This window comes from Taudactylus pleione, unplaced genomic scaffold, assembly GCF_031769625.1.
Source record: "Taudactylus pleione unplaced genomic scaffold, aTauple2 ptg000086l, whole genome shotgun sequence".
Taxonomy (NCBI): domain Eukaryota; kingdom Metazoa; phylum Chordata; class Amphibia; order Anura; family Myobatrachidae; genus Taudactylus; species Taudactylus pleione.
Genome location: NW_028284488.1, coordinates 11,728,254 through 11,751,486, shown reverse-complemented (window position 1 = coordinate 11,751,486; position 23,233 = coordinate 11,728,254). Strand labels below are relative to the sequence as shown.

The window sequence follows — 23,233 nt, the reverse complement described above, 5'->3', positions numbered from 1 at the left end:
TCTTCTCTGCTCAACTCTGGAGAACCATGGATCTACTCTATTTTCTTTATAATCCAGTTTCACTTGCTTATATTTGTTTTTCTTAAACTTCAGTAAATCACTCTTAAACTTCTCCACATCTGTATTCAATTTGGACAGTGCAGTATTCTCTGGTACACTCAGGGCCAGGCCATAAACAGGTCAGAGGTCTCGACCTCCTAGTATATCTTTCTTAATATCAGCAAGGTCCACTCCTACTTGCTCAATTACCAGAAGCATCAAATCCTGGGGACATTTATTTAATATATTGCACCATTTGGTGCAAAAATCGTTATGTCTGCCCAAAGTCGGTTGATTACGTAACCTAAACCCCCTAGGGATAAGTTGTTCTTTGAAATATTGTGACAGTCTGTCCATGTAGCTGTAACGCTATCTCCCTCTTCCTCAGTCTTAGGAGATCCTCAAGACACTCTTCAGGACTATCTTTTGTTAAAGCCTAAATCATCTGTATCTGTAAATAAGATCCTTTCGGCATCAGTGGTATCAAATTGTAGAGTAGATCGAATATCTCTACTGTCCAATAGTAACATTAGTATACAGTGGTAACGCAAATGGTACACACTATGGTTTGCAAGCAATCTGCTCAGTCCAAATAATATGAAACGAAAAAAATGCACATAATATAAAATATCCCCAAAAAATATTCTATTACAAAAAAATTGTTTATTTACCTTTTAACGCCCACCCACCCACCTGATGCCTTGTAGCCAATCAAGGGGCGTGGCCAAGGCAACACAGCATGATTTGGGCTTTACTGATTTTGGCACCCTTTTTGGGTATATTAAGGGCTCCAGGGCTCAGTATGTGTTAGCCCCTGAAGAAGGCTGAAGTATAGTTGAAACGATCGTTGGGCCACTGATAGCTATGTGGTATGTCTGTTTACATGCCTTGTGAATAAACCTGTGGATTCATCTAAACGTAAGTGCTGGTTTTTTGTTTACTCTGGAAGCGATGAGCTTGCTTAGTGACAGGGTGTTTATATAGTGTGTATATATTGTTGTAGAGGATTTATAGAAAGGTGCACTGGTTCAAGTCTCAAGTAGTGTTGCACTGCAGTGCAGGAAATATTTTATAAATATGTAGAATCCATTTAGTGCTCACAGATGTGACACTTTAATCCTTCTGGTGAAGGTGGCAGCAGTCTTCCCGTGTTCCCGAATGGCAATCAGGACAAATGTGATCTGGAAGTGAAGTTTGGAAAGAACATGCACCTGATAGTGTAGTAATTTCAAAGTAAGAAATGCACTTGCTGAAATACAAATGTGCGTACCACATAATAAAACTTTTAGGATTATCTGTAGTTCTTTTACTGGGATTCCATGTGGTGGGGTGGACCCGGGACTCCAAAAATATCCAGAAACCTTTAATAGGAGGGGCTCAAAGAGAGCCAGATAAAACACATATATAGTGTAGTATTTTGTTTAAAAACCAATAACGTAATTAGTGTATATATAGCTTACCGGCGCAATACTTGAATCCCTTCATGTAATGCTGTGGGTCCTGGTAGCTCCTTCAATGGCCCCAAAAGTTTGCATACAGGTAGATAAGGTCGGCACATATATTTCACGTGCGATCTGTCCAGCCGCACACCCGGCAGCACTGTGGAAAGGGATCTATCTCTTCCCACTGGAGCACCACTGAAAAATGTATATATATGTGTGTGTGTGTGTGTGTGTATATGTATATATATATATATTTACACAATGTTTGATTAGTTTACAAAGAGGTTAGAAATGGGGGGGATAAGAAAAATATTCAGGAGCTTTTCGGTATAGGAGCTTTCTGCGAAGTTTATTTCTGCAAATCCTGTCTACAACATAGAGGTTTTGGGGCATGTCTACCAAATATGTATAAATATTTCCTTCTGGCCACCAATAGGTGGAATATAACAATGGGTAATTTTTTGTTTAATTTGTCATAAGTGTAATACTACATATTAAGTAGACTGTAAATGTTCTTTTGTCATGGTGGAAATTCAGAAACAGGACGTCTGGTCAATAATCTCCTTCCAAGTGTCATCTTCTGAAATGGGTCCAAGGTCACACTTCCATTCTGCATTGTATCATATATGACAGAGGTTACCAAACTCTGCCATTACAGTCCAAGTTTTAAGGATATCCATGATTGAGCACCGGTGACTTAATTAGCACCTCAGTCAATTTGATTTAGTCATCAGGACTCAAGCATTGATGGTCTTAAAACCTGGAATGTAACGGCAGAGTTTGGGAACTTCTGATCTATGAGATGATGAAGTAGGGCACAAGAGTTATAATATATGAATATCATTCTCTTCCCAGAGGATTACACAGACTCAAATGGGAGGAGAAAGGAAGCAAAATACCAAATTTGGAAATATTCAAAGAATCACAAGGAAAGTAAAAAAAGTACTTGTGCATGCGAAAATCCAAATGTGCTAAGTTGATGATGTCAGTAAGATGGGTTATACATTGGATGCCTACCTGGAGCAAAAACTCGAGGGTTGGGTATATTGCCCAGAGTAAAGTCTGGGTTGTCATAGATGGTCAAGGGAGATGGTAAATAGGAATTTTTAAATTTAGAGAAACCTATTTCCCAAACTTTCAGTGCAAACTGGAAAACTGGCATTAAAAGAAGGTTGATATGAGGGCAAGGAGTCAGAAGACTCCAAAGAGAAGACCGATTTAGGGAAAAAGGTTTGGTGTCTATCTACCCAAGCATTGGTACCCGTTTGTGTGTAATAAAAAAATAAATAAAAATAAATTTACAGATAGAGATTATATAATCTGTATCTCCTTCTTGTGTGCATGACCTTAATGCTGTGATTAGGGATTCCAATCCTGCGATCCTGGATGTTTTTGGGTCCCAAAAACACTTGGGATTATAATCATTAAATCACGTGTATTATGGGACACCCAGTCTGGGCTGTAGGGCAATGGGATGATATCTACATTATCATCACTGAGCAGTGCATTCCCAGCTAATGACTGAGAGGAGCCGCTTCACTGGCTACCAGGTCTTCTACTGCAGCTAGGCATGAGGGAGGACTGGAAAAACGCCTGCAGTTTATTATTTTTAATAATGAGCTTATACTGTTATGCATTGTTATCTTATGCTTTGAATTGCAAACTGGTTACTGGGCTTTTCAGCTCATTTCAAGTTAGTGTTGCTTTTAATAAGTAATTGGCTGTAAATTATCATTTTCTTTTCTCTGTTCTTGAAGGTCTATAATCCATCAATGCTCTGTAGGTTAGGTGTCCCCAAGGGAGATTTCTTTCTGTGTGTTCTGTCCTGCTTCCGCAAGGTGTTTCTGTAAAATAGAGATGTAAAACTAGAAATTGTGATAGTTTTGTAATCAGTGTATTTAGTTTGATATATAAAACAGAGCTGTAAAGGAGATCAAACCATTACCATTAAAATTTTGTGGAAAAGTGTGATATTTAGAATTAGAGACCACTTTGGATCAACTAATAAACTGAACAGGCTGCAGTCTAGGAAACTTTGCATTTGCCTGTTATGTGGAAATGCATGTAAATGTAGGCAATTTTTTTAATAGCTATATCAGAATTTTATATTATAGTTAACTAACACAAAATAATCAGTTACCCCAAAACACAACATAAATGGAATGAATATTTGCTATACAGCAGTCTCTAAGATGGTCTGTGTATTGTACGGTGTTCACTATGATGCTCTATTGCATGGTGGTCACTAGGATGTTCTATGTTTTGTATGGAGGTCATTAGGATGCTTTCTTTTGTATTGCATTCACTACAATGCTCTATACTTTATAAAGGTCACTAGGATGCTCTGCAGTACAGTGGTCACTGTCACGACCAGCTGGCCGATTCTCCAGATACCTCAATCTGAGAATCGCCACCAGTGATTTATGGTTACCTCAGCACGTGCGGTTACTCTAACATGGTTCTGCCACCACCAACGAAGTTAACGGGAGTCGTTAGGTTCTCCCCTTAAATCTCAATATGCACACTCACTTACATATAGGTACGTAGCTTTGACCTCACAGGCTCGTGAATTCGACAAGAACACGGAGAATACACTGGATTAAGAATGTTTAATCCGAAAAATATTTCCAAGGTTATTGATTACAGAAAAGGTAGTACAAATATGGACAATACAAATATATCACAAATAGGTTTCAGAAAGTAAAAGGAATTAAAAATGAAAAAGAACCCAGAGTCTTTACATCTAGACTCAGTCGTGAAGGAGACACAGGAGCATTGGATTCTGGCCAGTCGTCAGGACTCTCCTTGGGCACAAGAACACTTATCACTGAGGGAGATGCATAGTTATACCCTCACAGCTGCACTAGCCCCCACCTTTGGGTTTTTCACTCTTTCATTGCTGGACACTGGGCATTAAGAAATCGGCCACACCCTTCCATATTGTCTATAGGAAGTAGGGGGTCTTGAAACAGTGTGAATGGGTCTTTAGAAACCAATAAGCAGGTAACATACCCTACATTCCTGTCATCTCCCTCCTAAAGGATTTTATATCCCATGACCTGGCTTGACCAGGTCTGACCATCTGCATTAAGGATGTATCTCTCCCCAAACTTTATGGCCTGTAGAGAGAAGAGATGGTTATCTAGATGCCTGGTTCCAGGAACACAAATCTCCTCCAAGCTTTGTATTCCTACAGGTTAAATACAGGACACTGCCTAGAATCCATGTTGATACACATATTTATATATATATATATATATATATATATATATATATATATTTACATGACATCATTCCTGGCGATTATTCTCGGGAATAAACGCCACAGTCACTAATACCCCTTTTACACCAGAGCTAAAACCCAGGTTATTGCTGGGTCTACCTGAGTCACAGCTCAGTGCAAAAGGGTCCCTTAAAAATAACCCAGGTCTAGTGACCCAGCAATCCAACCCAGGTAGCTACTTGGGTCAGACCCAGGATGGACCTGGGTAATGGTGAAGTGTAAATGGCGCAACCCGGGTTATCCAACCTGTGTCATGCCTAATATGAGCTGATTGGTGGTTGTGGAGCAGTCACTCCCACTTTTTATGACCTCACAACTTAAGTTTAGCAGGGCAGACCTGGGTTCAGTGTGAATGGGGCTGACCTGAGAATAACCCTTATCGATTGTGCTGTGTAAACGGTGTGTGAGCTGAGTTGGAATCATGTCTGAAAACCCAGGTCTGACCCTGGACCTTGGTGGAAAAGCAGTATAAGAAGCTTTGTGTATTGTATGGAGGTCACTGATATACTCCCGTATTGCATGACATCATTCTGTATTGTACAGCAATCATTAAGATTCTCTGTGTAGTGTATAATGTTCACTAGGATGTTCTGTGTATTGTATGGTGGTCATTAGGATGCTCTGTATTGTATGGTGGTCATTAAGATGCTTGTGTATTGTAAAGTGGTCATTAAGACACTGTTTATTGTATGACAGTCATTAGGATGTTTTGTGTACTGTATAACTGTCACTACATTGTATGATGGTTACTAGGATACTATCTGTATTGTACAGCAGTCACTAGAATGCGGTGTATTATTTTGTTCACCAGGATGCTTTGTGTATTGTATGGTGGTAATTAGTACACTGTTTTGTAGTGCAGTCACTAGGATGCTCTGTGTATTGTAAGATGGTCATTAAGATGCTCTGTGTATTGTAAGATTGTCACTAGGATGCTCTTCATTGTATGGCAGACTCCATGGTGTTCTGTGTATTGTATGGTCTGCATTACATGGAGGTCACTAGGATTCTCTTTGTATTGCATGGAGGTTACTAGAATGCTCTCTGCATTGCATGGAGGTCACTAGGATGCTATACGTATTGCATGGAGGTCACTAGGATGTTCATTGTATTGCAGTCACTAAGATGACCTGTGTATTTTATGGAAGACCTCTAGGATGGTTTGTGCATTGTATGACAGACTCTATGATGCTTTGTGTATTGTATGGGGGGTCATTAGGATGTTTTGTGCATTGCATAGTGGTCAATAAGGTGCTCTCTATCTTATACAGTGGCCACTAGGATGTTCTTGTGTACTGTATGGCAGTCATTAAGATATTCTGTGTAGAGTACAATGGTCACTGGGATGTTCAGTGTTTTGTACAGTGCTTATAAAGATGCTCTGTGTAGTACAGTGGTCACTAAGATACTGTGTATTGTATGATGGCCACTAGGATGCTCTGTCTGTTTTATGGATGTTACTGGGATGTTGTGTACTGTACAGGAGTCATTAAAATGCTCTGTGTAGTGTATAATGTCACTAGAAAGTTATGTGTATTGTACAATGGTCACTAAGAAGCTCTGTATTTTTAGTGAACTCTAGAATGATCTGCTTTGTGAATTGTAGTCACTAGGATGCTATCTGCATTGTATGGTAGTCATTAGGATGCTCTCTGTATTGTTCATTAGTCTTTAATGTATGACTGTCACTAGGATGCTCTCTGCTCTATTATGGACACTAGTCTGCTCTGTGTATTGTACGGCAATCGCAAAGATGATCTGTGTATTGTATGGCAGTTACTAGGATGCTTTACATTGTATAGAATATATTAGGGTGCTCTGTGTATTGCATGGCAGACTATATGATGCTCTGTGTACTCTGATCGACACTACTATGTGTATTGTACAGCAGTCATGTGTTCTTTGTATTACACTAGGATGCACTATGTATTGTATGGCAGTCATTAGGATGCTCGTTGTACTGTGCAACAGTCACTAGATAACTTTCTACATTTGTGTGGTAACTAGAATGATTTGTGTATTGTAGGATGCTTATGTATTATACAGCAGTCACTAGGATGCTATGTGTATTGTATGCTGGTCACTAGGATGCTCTCTTCTTTGTGTCATTGAAACTAGTGTGCTCTGTGCATTGTACAGCAGTAAAAAAGATTTTGTGTATTGTATGACGGTCACTAGGATTCTGTATTTTATGGCAGTTATTAGGATGTTCTGTGTTTTGTATAGACCCTAGGATGCACTCTTGTCTGGTGGTCACTAGATTATCTCTACAATATATGATGGACACTATGGTGTTCTTTGTATTGTACAGCTGTCATTAATATGCTCAGTGTATTGTATGGCACACACTGGGATGCTATGTTTTATGACAGTCACTAGATGCTCCGTGTATTGTATGGTGGTCATTATGATGCTCTCTGTATTGTATTGCAGTCACTAGGATGCTCTGTATTTTATGATGGTCACTAGAATGCTCTGTGTATGGTAAGAGTGTCACTAGGATGCTCTTTGCATTGCATGGAGGTCACCAGGATGCACTTGTACTGTATGATTGTCACTGGTATGCTGTCTGTATTTTATGGAGGTCACTAGGATCCTCTGAGTAGAATGCTGTGTGTATTGCATGGTGGTCATTAGGTTAATTTCTATATTGTATGGTGGGCATTATGATGCCCTGAGTATTGCACGATGATCTCTGCATTATATGATGGCTACTAGGATGCCCTGTGTATTGTATGAAAGTACTGAGAAACATCCAGTTTTACTTTTGGAGTTTGCCTATATCGAGGACCATATGAGGCATACTTTGCCTAACTTTCCACACTACCAGGCTCATATGGATTAAATGAAATGAAACAAGGAAAAAGTATCCCCTTGCTTTTCTAGAAGCCAACTTTCTCTGGGGATGGTCTGAAAATATAAGCAGGGTCATTCCATGGTAACTCACATCACAAAGTCACCTAGTAAACAATTAGCAATTTCAGTATACAGTGTTTTAAAGCATGACCTGTCATACTATTTTCTCAGCAAATAAAATAAATTTCACATAAATTCCTTTGGCTGTTGCTAGGCATGCATATACTTGCTATGTCACTTTAACGTGGGTTTCTATGGAGTGACCCAGAAGGTCCCACACACCTTGTATGTGTGTACTGCATACATTGCGATTATCAGCATGACGTAGACAAATAAAAATTCTCACAATTACAATGTTAAAGCTGTTTATGTCTAGCAGATGACATGCATGCACAGCACATATGATATTTCAATTACAACAGATAAGAAATATCAATTTAATGCTATAGTAGAAAACTTTATTATAGCACCACCTAGTGGCATTTTTTTTCAATAGCACGCAATTTACCTTGATTAAAACTGGAACAAACTGTACCCCTTGTAGTTATTTTCAGGGTTAGAACACTTGTAGTGTACATAAGGACATTACAGAAGGCTGATTTCTGTTTGCACCTCCTTAAGCTGCGTGCAAAAATCTACCTATGACACAGCTTCCGGCATCACTCGCATGAAATTGAATTTGATTACGCGATCAATTTACTTCCACCAAGGGACCCCTTTGTGGCTACTGTGCATGCAAGGCTTTTAAGCATTAGGGGTTAATTCAATTAGGGGCAAATTTACAAATAGCAGTAGATTAATTTAAGAATTGTTCACATATTGTGCCTCATTTAGCATTCTGAGCAAATCTAGCTAAAGGGTGTAAATCTGCACCTGGACAAACCATGTTGTGATAAGCACAATATGAACATAGTATCCTTAGTGTAAAGAAGGTAGCCAACATAAGCTATCCCAAGTATCACTTAAAAGAGCAAAACTAAACATAAGAGATGGATAAACTTAAAGGCGGTTTAAAAAAAACAAGAATATATTAAATCGCTTATGTAAAGGAATTTCTCTACTTTGGTGACACTCTCATTTATGAGTAAAATCCAACCACAAAAAAAAGTTTGGCCGGATAGTCCCGCTTTTCAGCCACTTGCTGTGTCCTACAGGAGGTAAGGGATGGGGAAGATGGCGCACTCACTTACTGCTGCTCTGCTTAAGATAGCAGTGGTGAAAGAATGCCACGTGCATGTGGGAGAGACTGGGGGTCACTCCCAGCGTGGCGAGGAACAGTCTCGTGATGTGCGGCCATAACCCCGATTGCATCTTGTAACTGGATGTACTGCTAATTTTTTATATGGCCAATTGTGTCGATTTCTAATGTCTTCAGTTTCATGATATATGCAAATTTGGAAAAATAAAAGCTCAACAGAGGGTGGAATTTCTTTTAGCTAGATATTGGTTGCAATCTTTACCGAGGATTTCATCTGGCTTCTAATTTTGTTATTTCTATAACCTGTTTATTCCCTGATATATTAGGTTAAAATAAAACAAGGTGTTGGACCAGTGCTTGGCTATTTCATAGGTAACACAGGCAGTATTGCAATCTGTATTATAGTAATAAATTAGGCAAGTCTTACCATCTTTACTTGCATTTACGCTAGGTAAGTGGTTACATGTTGTTGGATTGCAGGTGTATTTCCAGTCTAGTCTTTGGTTTTTCTCGCTTCTGTCACTACAGCGTTTGGAAAATTCCCCTTTAAATCTGTTAAATGTTTCTTCAGTTAGAAACCTAGAAAAGTGAATATGTTATCTTAGTGCTGTCAAATTAAAGGGATATAAAGGGCAGATAGTAAACTTTGTTACACTAATTCATTTAAAGGATTGTAATGGTGAGCATAGCATTCCTCTTGTTTTTTTATTTTATCCCATCCATTGTAAGAAGTTAATATTCTTAAACGTGTTAAAGAAAAATAATTAGCTGAGATACATTAGTGTGTGCTTTTTCTCCTGTAGCCGTGTCCACAAATGTGGAAATTTGAAGTCAATTCTTTTTTTTCTCTCCCATTTTTTTTTTACATATTGAAGTCTAGGGTAGTTTGGATTCCAAAAACCTCAATAAAGTCTGCTTTGACCCTTACCTTTTCAGAAGATATAAAACTTAATTGCCATAGATTAAAAATGAAAATCTTGGCCCACTCCTATAGTTTATCTTTAATGAGCCTCTTGCTCTCACAAAGGGACTTTTTGATTCACTGCACAGCTCTTATTTCTTTTTTGCACAACTGTATGTATAAAGTTTGAGACCTCTCCTATCTTAAGACTTTGCATGAATGTTCTCTATATATCCTTGACTGTATGAACGATAGAAGAGAAATACATTAACCTTGCAATGTGTGAACGACTTTTATCAATGCATTTTTCTGACATATATATATATATATATATGTATGTGTATATATATGTATATATACACACACACACTGCAATACCACGGGTGCGGCACTCAGGGCTGAATATCAGAATAGAAACTACAACACTGTAAGTTGCGTACAACGTTTCACTCAGTTTATGATTTTCATCAGGTAATAAAAGACAATACAAAAAGTACCTTACCTTATACCTTTATGGTGCATACACACGATCAGATTTTTCCTTCAGATATGAACGATAACGATTTAAAAATCGTTCAGTCGTTCATATCTGAAGGAAAATCGTTCATATCTGACATGCCTGAACGATGGACGATCAACGATGCGCGTTCCCGTTTGTCAGATAACGATATCTGACATCTGATGGGTTTGCAGTCAGACTTGGACGATTCCATTCATTTTATTGCAGTCAAAAATCGTTCAATCGTTCAAATCGTTCAAATCGTTCAAAACTTTGGTAAAATCGTTCAAATCGTTCAGATCGTTTAATCGTTCAATCGTTCATCTGACAAATCTGACAAGTCTGACAAATCTGACCGTGTGTACGCTCCATTACAAACAGCAAATGAAACACCCAGTGACTCGTGCTCCAGCCCGGCTCGGGTCAGCGCGCACATTAATTACGTCAACCACAGCACAGTGTAGTTTCTGTCAGTGAGACCAAAAAAGAAGCCATCACCATGGAGACAACAAAATGCATAACAATGTAGCGGATAACGGGGCACATATAATAAATAGAGGAATTTCTGCAGAGTAGCTAATATTCATAAAACAGAACAACAGCACTTAAATGCATATTTAGCAATAACATAAATACAGTAATATCAACAGTTAAGGCAAGCTACTGGTAGCATTTCATTCAGACCCTTCGGTGCTATAACGTCCAGAAAATGAATCCAGAACGATGAGAGAGATGCATTGAAAACTCTTAGCAATAATGATCAGCTTATTATTCGCCCTGCGGACAAAGGTGTGGCGATAGTTCTTCAAGATATTGAGGCTTATAGATCAGAGATTATGAGGCAGTTGAATGAACCTGGGGTTTACAGTAAACTTAAGTGTGACCTGACAGATACTTTTACTCGGGAACTTAAAGAAACTTTAATTTTGGCTAAGGATGCACATCTTATAGATGACCAGATCGTGCAATTACTTATCCCAGCATCTCCACTTAAACCTGTTTTATATATACCCTCCCGAAGGTACATAAAGGCCTTAACCCTCCTCGTGGTAGACCAATTGTGTCAGCTCTTAAATCATTATTCCAACCAACACCATCTTACTTGACTCTATACTCCAACCTCTGTTTCATGATCATCCAAATTTTTTATTGGACACAACTATGCTGTTACAACTATTAAAGATGATTAATATCACATCAACTACGGAGGTTTGGCTAGTTACGGCTGACATCACTAACCTTTACACCGTTATTCCACATCAGGATGGAGTAGCGTCTGTGAAGAGACTTCTCATTAATAAAACTACTATGGATCCAGCTTCCATTGATGATATACTGCATTCATTAAAACTTGTTCTGTCTTGTAATTTCTTTATATTTGACGGCGCCCATTATTTGCAAACTAAAGGTTGTGCGATGGGCTCATCTGTAGCCCCAACATATGCTAACATTTACATGTTCGATATTGAACAACAATTATTCTTTGATGACGACAGTATTGCTTCTAGGATTTTGTTTTATAAAAGATTTATAGATGACCTTTTCTTAATATGGGTTGGCCCTTGTGATGACCTAAAAATTATTTTTGATAATCACAATGTTTCTGACTGCCCTGTGAAATTTACCTTTAACATACAATTTGAGACAGTTGATTTCTTGGATGTGAGGATTAGTCTAAAGAATACTCTATTTGAGACAACAGTATTTTGGAAAAATACTGATCGCAATACGTTTGTACATGCCAGCAGTTTCCACTCTAAAGGTTTAAAACTTGGTATCCCTTATTCGCAGATGGTCAGATTGAGGAGGATTAACAATAATAGACAGAAGGCTGAACAACAGATTGATGAGCTCATAGTATGTTTTGTCGATAGAGGTTATGCATTGAAGTATCTGTTGCAGCTTAAAAGTAAAGTGTTACAATTTGAACAGAATGATTTGCTGTCTAGAAAGATACATACCGAGCAGCAGGAGATGTTTACTTGGGTCACACAGTATAATATGCTTTCACCTGTGATTAATGGTATTAGTAAAAAACTATGGCACCTTGTACAGACGGACAAAGATTTAGGGTTGAAGGACCATAGATTACGTACCTGCTACTCTAGGGGCAACAATCTGTGAAATGTATTAGTTAAGACTGATATAACCGGTATGGGCAGAAATCCTGAGAGGAGTGTGCTTCCTAGAAAGCTTGGTTGTTTTAGGTACCTCTGTGTTACTTGCAGATTTATGCTTACCGGAGATACGTTTTATCATGCACAATCCGGGATAAAAAAATAAATTAAAAAATTATTGATTAAACATCATCTTACCTGTGAATCAACCTATGTTTCTATCAGATTCTATGCCCATGTGGTCTTATCTATATAGGCAAAACTGCTAGAAAATTCAAAGAGCGAATGGGTGTACATAGGTCTTCTATTAGAAGTGCACTTGCAAAAGGCTCCAGCGATCAGCCTGTGGCTCATCACTTTTTAGAGGCTGGTCATAATCGTTCTTGTTTAAAATATAGAATGATTGATCATGTGACCCAACCTTCAAGAGGAGGTGATAGGAATTTGATGTTACCAAAACGCGAATCATTCTGGATTCATTTTCTGGACGTTATAGCACCAAAGGGTCTGAATGAAATGCTACCAGTAGCTTGCCTTAACTGTTAATATTACTATATTTGTTATTGCTAAATATGTATTTAAGTGCTGTTGTTCTGTTTTATGAATATTAGCTACTCTGCAGAAATTGCTCTATTTATTATATGTGCCCCGTTATCTGCTACATTGTTATGCATTTTGTTGTCTCCATGGTGATGGCTTCTTTTTTGGTCTCACTGACAGAAACTTCACTGTGCTGTGGTTGACGTCATTAATGTGCGCGCATACCCAAGCCGGGCTGGAGCATGAGTCACTGGGTGTTTTAATTTGCTGTTTGTAAAGGTATAAGGTAAGGTACTTTTTGTATTGTCTTTTATTACCTGATGAAAATCATAAACTGATTGAAATGTTGTACGCAACTTAGTGTTGTAGTTTCTATTCTGATATTCAGCCCTGAGTGCCGCACCCGTGGTATTGCAGTTACTATCTTCTTTGTGGGGGCACCGGGCGAAGTTATTTATACTATGTGAGTGCCGGACCATTGTGATCATTTTATATATATATATATATATATATAATCTAATATGTGTGTGTTTTATGAAGATCTTATTCCTGAGGCTACGGTTGCTTCTTGGTTATTCTGATATCTTATATATGACACTGATCCCATATTTGTCAACTCTCCCTGATTGTCAGGGAGACTCCCTGAAAAGGCTAGCAATCTAACTGATTGTACCTTAAACCCATTATGCAGTGCCAGATTAATGTCCACATGGGCCTGGAGCTGAAATTCATGAAGGGCCTATTGTGTGTCGCTGTTGGGGGTGTGACAAGTACAGTAGCAGTGTGACTGGTGATGTAGGGTCGTGACCAGTGTTGTGTAGGTGATGTTTACATAGAGGTGTGCCCTGTGCTGTGGGTATGTTTAGTACCATGGAAGGTGTTGCTGGCGCCTACCTTCAACGTGGAAATCCGCCAGTCTCTGTCCTTCCCTTAAAACACCACCCTCGGAATATATATATATATATATAAGCGTGAAAATATGGATGGCACTCGGAGTCTCCACAGCAGAAATAATGCACCAACGCAGTCTAAAATAAAGCCAACATTTCACGGGAATTAGCCCTTTTATCAAGACATAACAACATATAGAATGCAAACAACAGATATAAATATACCTGAGTGATACACCCGACATGCACAAAATGATCCACGCAGAGTCAGCTGAGACCCAATGATGTCATTGGTGTGCGACACGCCAGCAGTTTCGGGATCTCTCTGGGGGCAGCGCCTTATACATTATCTCGCTGACATTTGTTATGTTACAGGCTCACATTGTCAGACAGCGTCCTCATCACCATGGTTATGCTCATGTCACTAGACCACGCCCCCAGAGAGATCCAGACCACAGGCGCGTTACACGCCAATGACATCCTCGGGTCTCAGTCGGGACTGCGTGGATCATTTTGTGCACGTCAGGTGTATCACTCAGGTATATTTATATCTGTTTGTATTCTATATGTTGTTATGTCTTGATAAAAGGGCTAATTCCCCTGAAACGTTGTCTTTATATTAGACTGTGTTGGTGCATTATTTCTGCTGTGGAGACTCCGAGTGCCATCCATATTTTCTCTCTCATATATCTATCCATGGGAAAGGCACCGGGGCAGGCTATTTTTCATCTTTTGAGTGCCGGACATTTCCTGTGTATATATATATAACTGTGGCAGGCGGCACTCAGGACGCCTAGTAATAATGACGCAAACGCCGCAATGGCTAGAAAATGCTGTGAGCATTGAAACGTCGATTTCTAGCCATTGCGGCGTTTGCGTCATTATTACTAGGCGTCCTGAGTGCCGCCTGCCACAGTTATATTGATTTTATCATCCTTGCCTGGGGGGTAAATAGGAGGGCACCGGATGCAAGATTTGCAGTTCAGCAGCGGAGTACTGTGATATATGTATTCCATATATATATATACATACACAAAGCAATAGCGGTGGCAGCAGCACTCCCCCAATAAGAGATACTACAATCAGGTTACAAAGAACCTTTTACATTTACTTTTGAAGTAAACGTAAAAGGCTCTTTGTAACGATTGTATATATACACACACACATATATACATGTATATATACACACATACATATACTTAGACAAATATACTCACACATATACATGTATATATACACACATACATATACTTAGACAAATATACACACATATATACATGTATATATACACACATACATATATACATGTATATATACACACATACATATTCTTAGACAAATATACACACATATATACATGTATATATACACACATACATATAGTTAGACAAATACACACACACACACACACACACTCACACATATACATGTATATATACACCCATACATATACTTAGACAAATATACACACATATATACATGTATATATACACACATACATATAGTTAGACAAATATACACACATATACATGTATATATACACACATACATATACTTAGACAAATATACACACATATATACATGTATATATACACACATACATATACTTAGACAAATATACACACATATATACATGTATATATACACACATACATATACTTAGACAAATATACACACACACACACACATATACATGAAAATATACACCCATACATATACTTAGACAAATATACACACATATATACATGTATATATACACACATACATATACTTAGACAAATATACACACACATATATACATGTATATATACACACATACATATACTTAGACAAATATACACACATATATACATGTATATATACACACATACATATACTTAGACAAATATACACACACACACATACATGTATATATACACACATACATATACTTAGACAAATATATATATATAGTTAATCTGGACCTGCTGGGCTGCCTTCCCTCCTGATTCCTGAGTAAAGCGACAGGATGGTGAACACTGGTCACGTCTTTAGAGCACAGCAGGACGGTCAAGGGGCGGAGCTTCGAATGTGGCAGGGCGGAGCTTCTGATGTGGGCGGGGCTTCGGTCGGCCGGTCCACCCGCCGAGGGGAAGGGAGGGGAGGTGGCCAAAGGGGTTGAATGGGCTAAGCTTAGGAGAGCTTTGACTACAAGTGGCTGGGGGAGGGTGAGGGAGCGCTGGGCTGGTGATGACAGAAAAAAAGTATTTTTCCTGTCTGCACTGCAGCCTGTGTATGCTGTGGGCCTATTTTCAATGGGAGGCCTGGAGCTGTAGCTCCACCCGCCCCATTGTTAATCCGGCCCAGCCATTATGAAGATGTTATATATAAAGATAAACAGATATTTACATTCAAATGGGATCATTAGTATCATTCCCCTGCATTGGTTATAAGACACAATGATCCCTATGGGTACATGTATTTTCTGAACAGTATCAGTGTGTTTTCATCAACAAATAGATCTTACTGAATGTTTTGGGGCTCATTTACATTTGGATGTAAGTACATTTTCTGACCCGTCTCTCAGGTGCAGAAGTACACGTCCACTTTACCACCATGCTCATAGGTGTTGCTTTTACAATCTCCCTGAAATGCTTTTTCTAAAGTAGGCAAATATGACTGATCCTTGTCGGAGAAATGGCTACATAATAGAGCACTTCTACAAAATGCTAACCTATGGGTAAATATATACATGTATATGTACTGGTGCTCATTGACGCCACCTTTTTTTTTTTTTAAATGATTGGGGGTGCTGAAGTTACTCCTCTCCATATGACATGAAAATGCTGTGCAAAGTTTTTACGAGTGGCGGAGAGCAAAAAAATTAAGAGTACGCATAGCAGACAGTATGCCGCTACTCACCTAAAGTTATAAAATCATACAAGTTATTATTATTACCAGTTATTTATATAGCGCACACATATTCTGCAGCACTGTACAGAGAATATTTGGCCATTCACATCAGTCCCTGCCCCAGTGGAGCTTACAGTCTATGGGCCTGATTCAGACCCACTCGCGAGCGGCTGTCCGCTCGCAAGTGGGTCGATGTTATGCACTGAGCATGCGCACGACGGAGGGAGCTCCGTCGTGCGCATGCGCCAGACGCGACGAGCGAAGGAAAGTCCTTCGCTCGTTGTGTCCGATCAAAGGGGGCGTGCTGTCAATGTTGATTGACAGCACGCCCCCTTTGGTGGGCGTGCCGGGGGCGTGCCTCCCTGACGGGGGCATTCCCACGGGAACGCCTCCCGTCAGAAGCCGGCCCACTGACATCACTAGTGATGTCAGTGGGAGTGATTTTGGCTCTGATAGAGCCAAAATCACTCCGGAGCTTGCGGTTGAAAACCTCAACCGCAGGCTCCGGCTCGCAATTTCGATGGTCGCGATGGTCTCGACCATCGCGGCCATCACAAAGCACGCTCGTATAGCCTGTGGGTGGTGACCCACAGCTATACGAGCGTCCAGGAGGACGCTCCATGAAAATGGAGCCCGGCCCTCTTTCAGAGCGTGCGCTCTGCTCAGAGCGTACGGCTCTGAATGAGGGCCTATGTTCCCTAACACATGCACACACACATACACACACACTTTATTTTTTATTAAATGACAAGTGTTCAGGCACATTTTATTAATTCCAGAAATTATTTAACAAATTTCTCCCTGATAAAATACTTTCATAGACTAAGTGGGATCAATTCAATTATCTTGTCCCCGTAAGTACATGAGGCTGTATGCCACACTTATGGTAGCTCTGGACCTGCTGGTTTTTTTTTGTTTTTTTTTTAAACTAGAATTGTGAGCTATTTCTATTGTGCATGACATCACAAGGTTCCTGCATTTGTTTGACAGAAGCCTCACATTATTACTCTGTTGTTAATGACCACTACTCCTTCCATCTGCCTCTCAGTTTATGCAATAGGAGGAAATTTATTTTTTTTAAAATAAATGTAAACCTGCTTCTTAGTAGAAATGTGCGTAGATTAAAATGTTTTGGTTCCAAGGAGCATATTTATCACAATCCGCATCTTAGATGTGGGTGGGATGTGATATCCGACAAATACGCAATGCGATATCTGAATACGTCACAAGGATGTATCAAATATCGCATGCAGGGGCAGCGCTTGCTAGTAAATCTGAAACAGATTGCATCTCCCATTACAGATGTAATCTGTTTACTAAAAGAATGTGAATTTAAGGGCTTGGAGTAGTTGGGTTTTTTTTTTTTTAATGAAAACTGCTCCAAAAGACATTTAATACATTTAAGTGATACTATAAATAGCTTGAAAAGATTGTTTATTATTTTTACATTATTTTAGTAAAATTAATATTGATAAATATGCCCGTAAATCATCGCTGTGTTTTTGGTTTGGATCTGGATTTCTTTAAAAATTGATAAACCGCTAAAATCGTACATTATTGCTTTTTCAAACCTAATTAAGCCTGCACAGATCATACTGATCCATGCAGTGCTTTGAGGCCACCCGCAATGTTGGAACTGCTTTGGGGAAGACATGGAATAGGAACTAGAAAGTTGATTTAGATGCAACCCAAAATTTCCAGGATTATGATGTTTTGGCTCGATTTGAGACCCAGATTTGGCTGGGGGAACCGAGGCATACCTTGGCTGGACTCAATACCCTCAAGTTCGGGTGTGTGGGTATCGCTAACCTTACTCCCTACCCTAATCCTAACCCTCCTTTAGGGGTGCCTAACCCTAACCCCCCCATCCCCTAGCCTAAACCTAACTCTCCCGGGGGGGTGCCTAACCCTAACTCCCCACGGCTGTCCGCGCTCGGCTTACCTTTGTTCGGTGCGTCGGGCTAGCGGCGTAGGTCGAATGACAGGCGTCGGGATTTCTGTCAAATAGTACCTTGCCGGGATTAGACAGCCGGGAAGCCGGCGGTCGTCATTTCGACCGTCTGCTTCCTGACTGCATCCTGTTGCAGCTGCAGCACTGTAATTGCTATTGTGGGTTTACTCGTTTGCTACTCCTAACATAAATCTGATGTACAGTACTGTATATGCTTTTGTGATGTACATCTAGGTGTATCCTGAGGTGCGTCCAACTGAAATGTGTTTTCATGGATTTTCCTGCTTACATTTAGGGTGCAAATGTGTCTGAATGTAAAATTTGTGTTCTATCTTCTGTAGGTTCATTAGCAGCAGCTTTCATTAAAGTATCCTGAGAGCGTCTATTACTAGAGTACACGTGGAGTATTCAGGGCTGGCAACAGAAATCTTGGGACCCCCCCCCCCCCTGTGTCTCTCCAGCCTCATCCCCCCATTGAGACTCTCAAGCCTCAAAACCCTCCCATATTTTTGTACTTGTGATGGCCAGCATTTTTGAAAATGGGGGAGCAGAAGCATTTTCATGGCATTCCGAGGCCAGTGACTGCATCTTCCAAAGCAGCTTCACTAGCCCCAGCAAAGTAAAAAAACACTGGCCATACTGAATAAACTGAGGGTTACTCAGATGGACGATATTTTTGCAGATGATACAATGCTGTGTCTTTGTACGCAGTAACAGATCACAGAAGCGGGCACGAGGTGTCCATTTGCATAAGATGCCTCTTGCAGCATTAGCATATTTTTATATTATTCTAAAGATGCAGTTAATGCGTGTACTGCACTCATCTCTGAATAGGCCCCATAGTTGCATATACTGTACTTGGCTTTGGAGAATGCATAGTGTGAAAATACACAAGATACATCTACAAAAACAAACTGCCTTTAACTCCCAAGGTGCTTTCCCAATCACCTGCTTTCCCAACCATGCGTCTAATTAGTCTATTTACCATTTTTTTTCTGTCACTGACTAAAGGCTCAAAAACTGTAATCATTTCCAACCTGTAGTTCTTCTTTCCATCTGCCACTGTTCGGAGATTACCTACGCTTTCATCCATAACACAGTTATTTGTGGACTTCAGAGGCGGTAACTGAAAGGGTTTTCTAGGATCTCCCGATTCCTGAAGATACACAGTGCACATTGTTATAAAATGTAGAAGAGAGATACAAATGGAGACCTAACTATGGGTCTGAGTCATTACGAATCGCAATTGCAACGGCGTATGCAGATCGTCCGATGGTGCGTACTATGCCTGCACCACCATGCCCGTGATTGAGTTAGCACTGTGATCACTTTTTTAATTACGATTATCATATGACAATCATGCAAAATTGCTTATTAGTAGGATATGGTAAATACATTTTTAATGCTGTTGCTTCAAGTTTTTAATTTGCTATTTTCTTTGGGAAACCCAATACTAAATATGTTACATATGTAACAGATTTACTATTTTCCATATACACAACTAGATGCTTCCTGTCCATGCCAGTTGTATGTGTCTGTTAAATCCACTGGTGACTATCTTATGGTGCATACACACGATCAGGTTTGCTAGATCATCGTTATCGTTGAACGATAACTAAGAACGATTTTATCAACGATGAACGATTTCTGACATTTTAAATGAATGAAATCGTCCAAATCTTACTGCAAACACAGTTGATGTCTGATATTGTTATCTGACAAGAGGGAACGCACATCGTTGGTCGATGCATGCCCAACATGTCAACGATATGAATGATTTTTACAATAGTTATTGTTCATATCGTTAAGAAAATTTGACTGTGTGCATTAGATTTAGTTCTGCTTATTGTACAAGCATCTGATTCACCATTCATAGTTGACTCAAGGGAACTGCAATTACAATGTATTCCACCTAGCCAAACACTGTGTTGTCCTTATTCTGTCATGGACTAAGGGCCTGATTCAGAGCCACTCGTAAGCGGCAGCTCGTTCGCTCCGAGCGATGTTTGGCCAACTGCGCATGCGTACGGATCGTTATACGCATGCGCGAACCAGTCAGTGCGGTCGAAATTCATGTGCTCGCAAAATAGCGAATGCCTGATAATTTGAGTGACAGAATGAGGCGTATGTGGGTGGTAACAGGGGAAGGTGCTTGAAAACGGGGAGTGGAGATCAGAACGCAGGCGTGCTTAAAGGTCAAAACAGGCGTTTTATGGGTGTGCATAATTAATACAGCAGCGTCATTGACCACGTCACTGGGTTATTTTATAGCCAGAACTGCTCGCAAAATTGTGGTAGCAAAAACCGACCACAAGAATAGCGAGCAGTTCATACCCTGGTCGATGTACTCGATTAATCTAATAAATAGCGGACATGACGTAGGATGCGAGCGGCCAGTGGGCGTAGTTTCCCAAAAAACGACCGCAAGTTTTGTTCGCTCGTTCAGACATGGAGGCGTGAACAGACCGCAAACAGCGAATGGTTCATTTGAATAGCCACCCCTATTTTCTGGACGAGCGAGCGCTAATTGCGTCCGGCTCTGAATCAGGCCCTAAAAGTCCACAGATAATACTTTCTTTGGTCTGAAAGATGTCTTCGGCCAGGTACTGCATAGGGGAGTTCTCCTCTTGCCATCCGTTGAGGTCAGGAAGTTGATTATTAGTCATGATAAGAATGGCTTTGTCCTGATTCATCTCTGATGTTCTGCACATCAGCGCCAGTGTTTTTCGAAAATGTTGGATCCGATACAGAATTTTTGAAGGTGCCATCTGGATGAAGCTGGAGCTCTAAGTAAAAGAAATATATGTATGAGCTGCCTATAAATGTTGACTTTTACATATACTGTAATTCAAAGAATATAGTCGTAACAGAAAGGGCAGAAAATATACATGTATGTTGCTGCCAGGAGAATTGGGTAGTTCTGACTGGCATGTTAAGAGTAAGGCAACATTCAAATATTTCCAGCACATCTTCAATATTTTATCCCTTCATTTAAGACAATATGAACTTGCTTTTATAGTCACAATTTGCCCATATTAAAGTTGCTAAGATCCTTATGCTTACCCATTTTTCCTGATTCCATCACATTAACTTTAAGTGTTTACTGCTACTTAATATATCTCACTCCTTGACAGGTGCCATTGTAACAAGATAATCAATGTTATTCACTTCAGTTGTCAGTGGTTTTAATGTTATGGCTGATAGGTGTATGTCACATACACTTACACCCAGTGCCATAACTATTGGGGGTGTGGTTATGGGGCTCGTACCACCTCCGGGGCCCACCACCCCCTGCCCCTAGTCACACCACTGAAAGGAACACAGCTGCAGTGGACGGCGGCTGGTGCTGGGACAGGGGTCTGGCTCCCAGAACTCAGGAAGAGGCAGATGTGGCAGCTGTTTTAAGTTTTGGGCTGACAGCCAATAGAAATGAAAGAGGCAGTGGTGGGCATTTGTATTTGGTGCCATCTGCAAGCCAATAATGGCTTGTGGACCAGCAGCAAATAACTGCTCGCCATGTCATAGCTCTGTCCACTTGCACTCTCTTATTTAGACACTGCCGAACAGGGGCTTCAAGTCGTTAGCGGAGGTAAAAGAGAGAAGATGTCGAATGAAGTGCTCCAACAGTAATGGAGGTGGCCAGAAGACTGAGTGATGTTGAATGGGCCAGCGGCAGAAAACAGAAACTGAGGACCGGACAGTGCTTCAATGGAGAGAATTTAAAAAAAAATTAAGCTCCCCACTCCAGACTATTCCTCTGATATCGGTAGGCGGCCTTGGCCACTGGTAATCATTTACCCCTCCCTAGACCAAAAGGTGTTGTGCACTAGGCCTGTGTTAGGTGTGTATAAAGTCCATGCCACAAGTGTAAGTGACTCTGGGCATTAGGCCCAGCTCACTCTTATGTTCTCACAGTTAATGCAGACTCTTACATGGAGTCTGCCTATGTATAAAGTGGCTTTAGGCCAAAGCCACTTTAATGGTCCTGAATAGGCAGGTGCTAGACAAGAGCCCCCACTAATTTAAAGTGATTGAGGCATTAGGCCCAGGTGTGGCTCACAGTAGGCAGGTTCTAGGTCTAAGCCCTGGTATAAGTGGTTCTGAGGATTAGGCTCAGGCCACTTCAATTGAGGCAACAGAAGCTTTGATGGGCCCCATCAACATTTTGCTATGAGGCCCTCAAAGTTCTAGCTGCACTCCTGCTTAAACCCATGTTTTTAACCATTTGTTTTAGTTGTGAAATACGCATTCGCTATTAGGTTTCAAATGATGAAGTGATATGGTGGCCTGGGTGGATCTCTTCTAATTTGGCTGCTCACGGGGCTACATGCGCTGACAATTTTTTTCAAGTACTTGAGATAAACATGAAAAAGAGAATTTAGATTAAATACATTTAGCTAAAATGATACAAAAAGATCCTTTACCATCAGTGTTCCTGGTACATTAGTAAAGTGTTTCATCAGCCGTGCTTCAGAGTTCTGTCTGAGGAGCCTCCAGTAATCCTTAGCGCTTTGTCCTGTAGAAATGACAGCATTTGCACATGGAAAGTTTTTGCATTTATTACAATGAATTCAGAAAAAGACCAAATCAATGCCTGGCTCGCAAAATGTATGATTGGAACTACT

At 40.1% G+C, this 23,233-nt stretch overlaps 1 protein-coding gene across 1 annotated transcript in view; it reads right to left on the bottom strand.

Moving 5' to 3' along the window:
• Window positions 1-1,822: 1,822 nt before the first annotated feature.
• The window catches only part of LOC148529160 (testis-specific gene 13 protein-like), a 44,850-nt gene continuing 23,439 nt past the window's right edge, over window positions 1,823-23,233 (bottom strand). The window contains exons 4-8 of the mRNA XM_088468848.1: window positions 23,033-23,124; window positions 21,181-21,394; window positions 19,646-19,754; window positions 9,246-9,397; window positions 1,823-3,325 (exon numbers count right to left, since the gene is read on the bottom strand). Of these exons, the coding sequence (XP_088324974.1) occupies window positions 3,213-3,325; window positions 9,246-9,397; window positions 19,646-19,754; window positions 21,181-21,394; window positions 23,033-23,124 (680 nt within the window). The 3' untranslated portion in view covers window positions 1,823-3,212. The remainder of the gene's footprint in view (window positions 3,326-9,245; window positions 9,398-19,645; window positions 19,755-21,180; window positions 21,395-23,032; window positions 23,125-23,233) is intronic.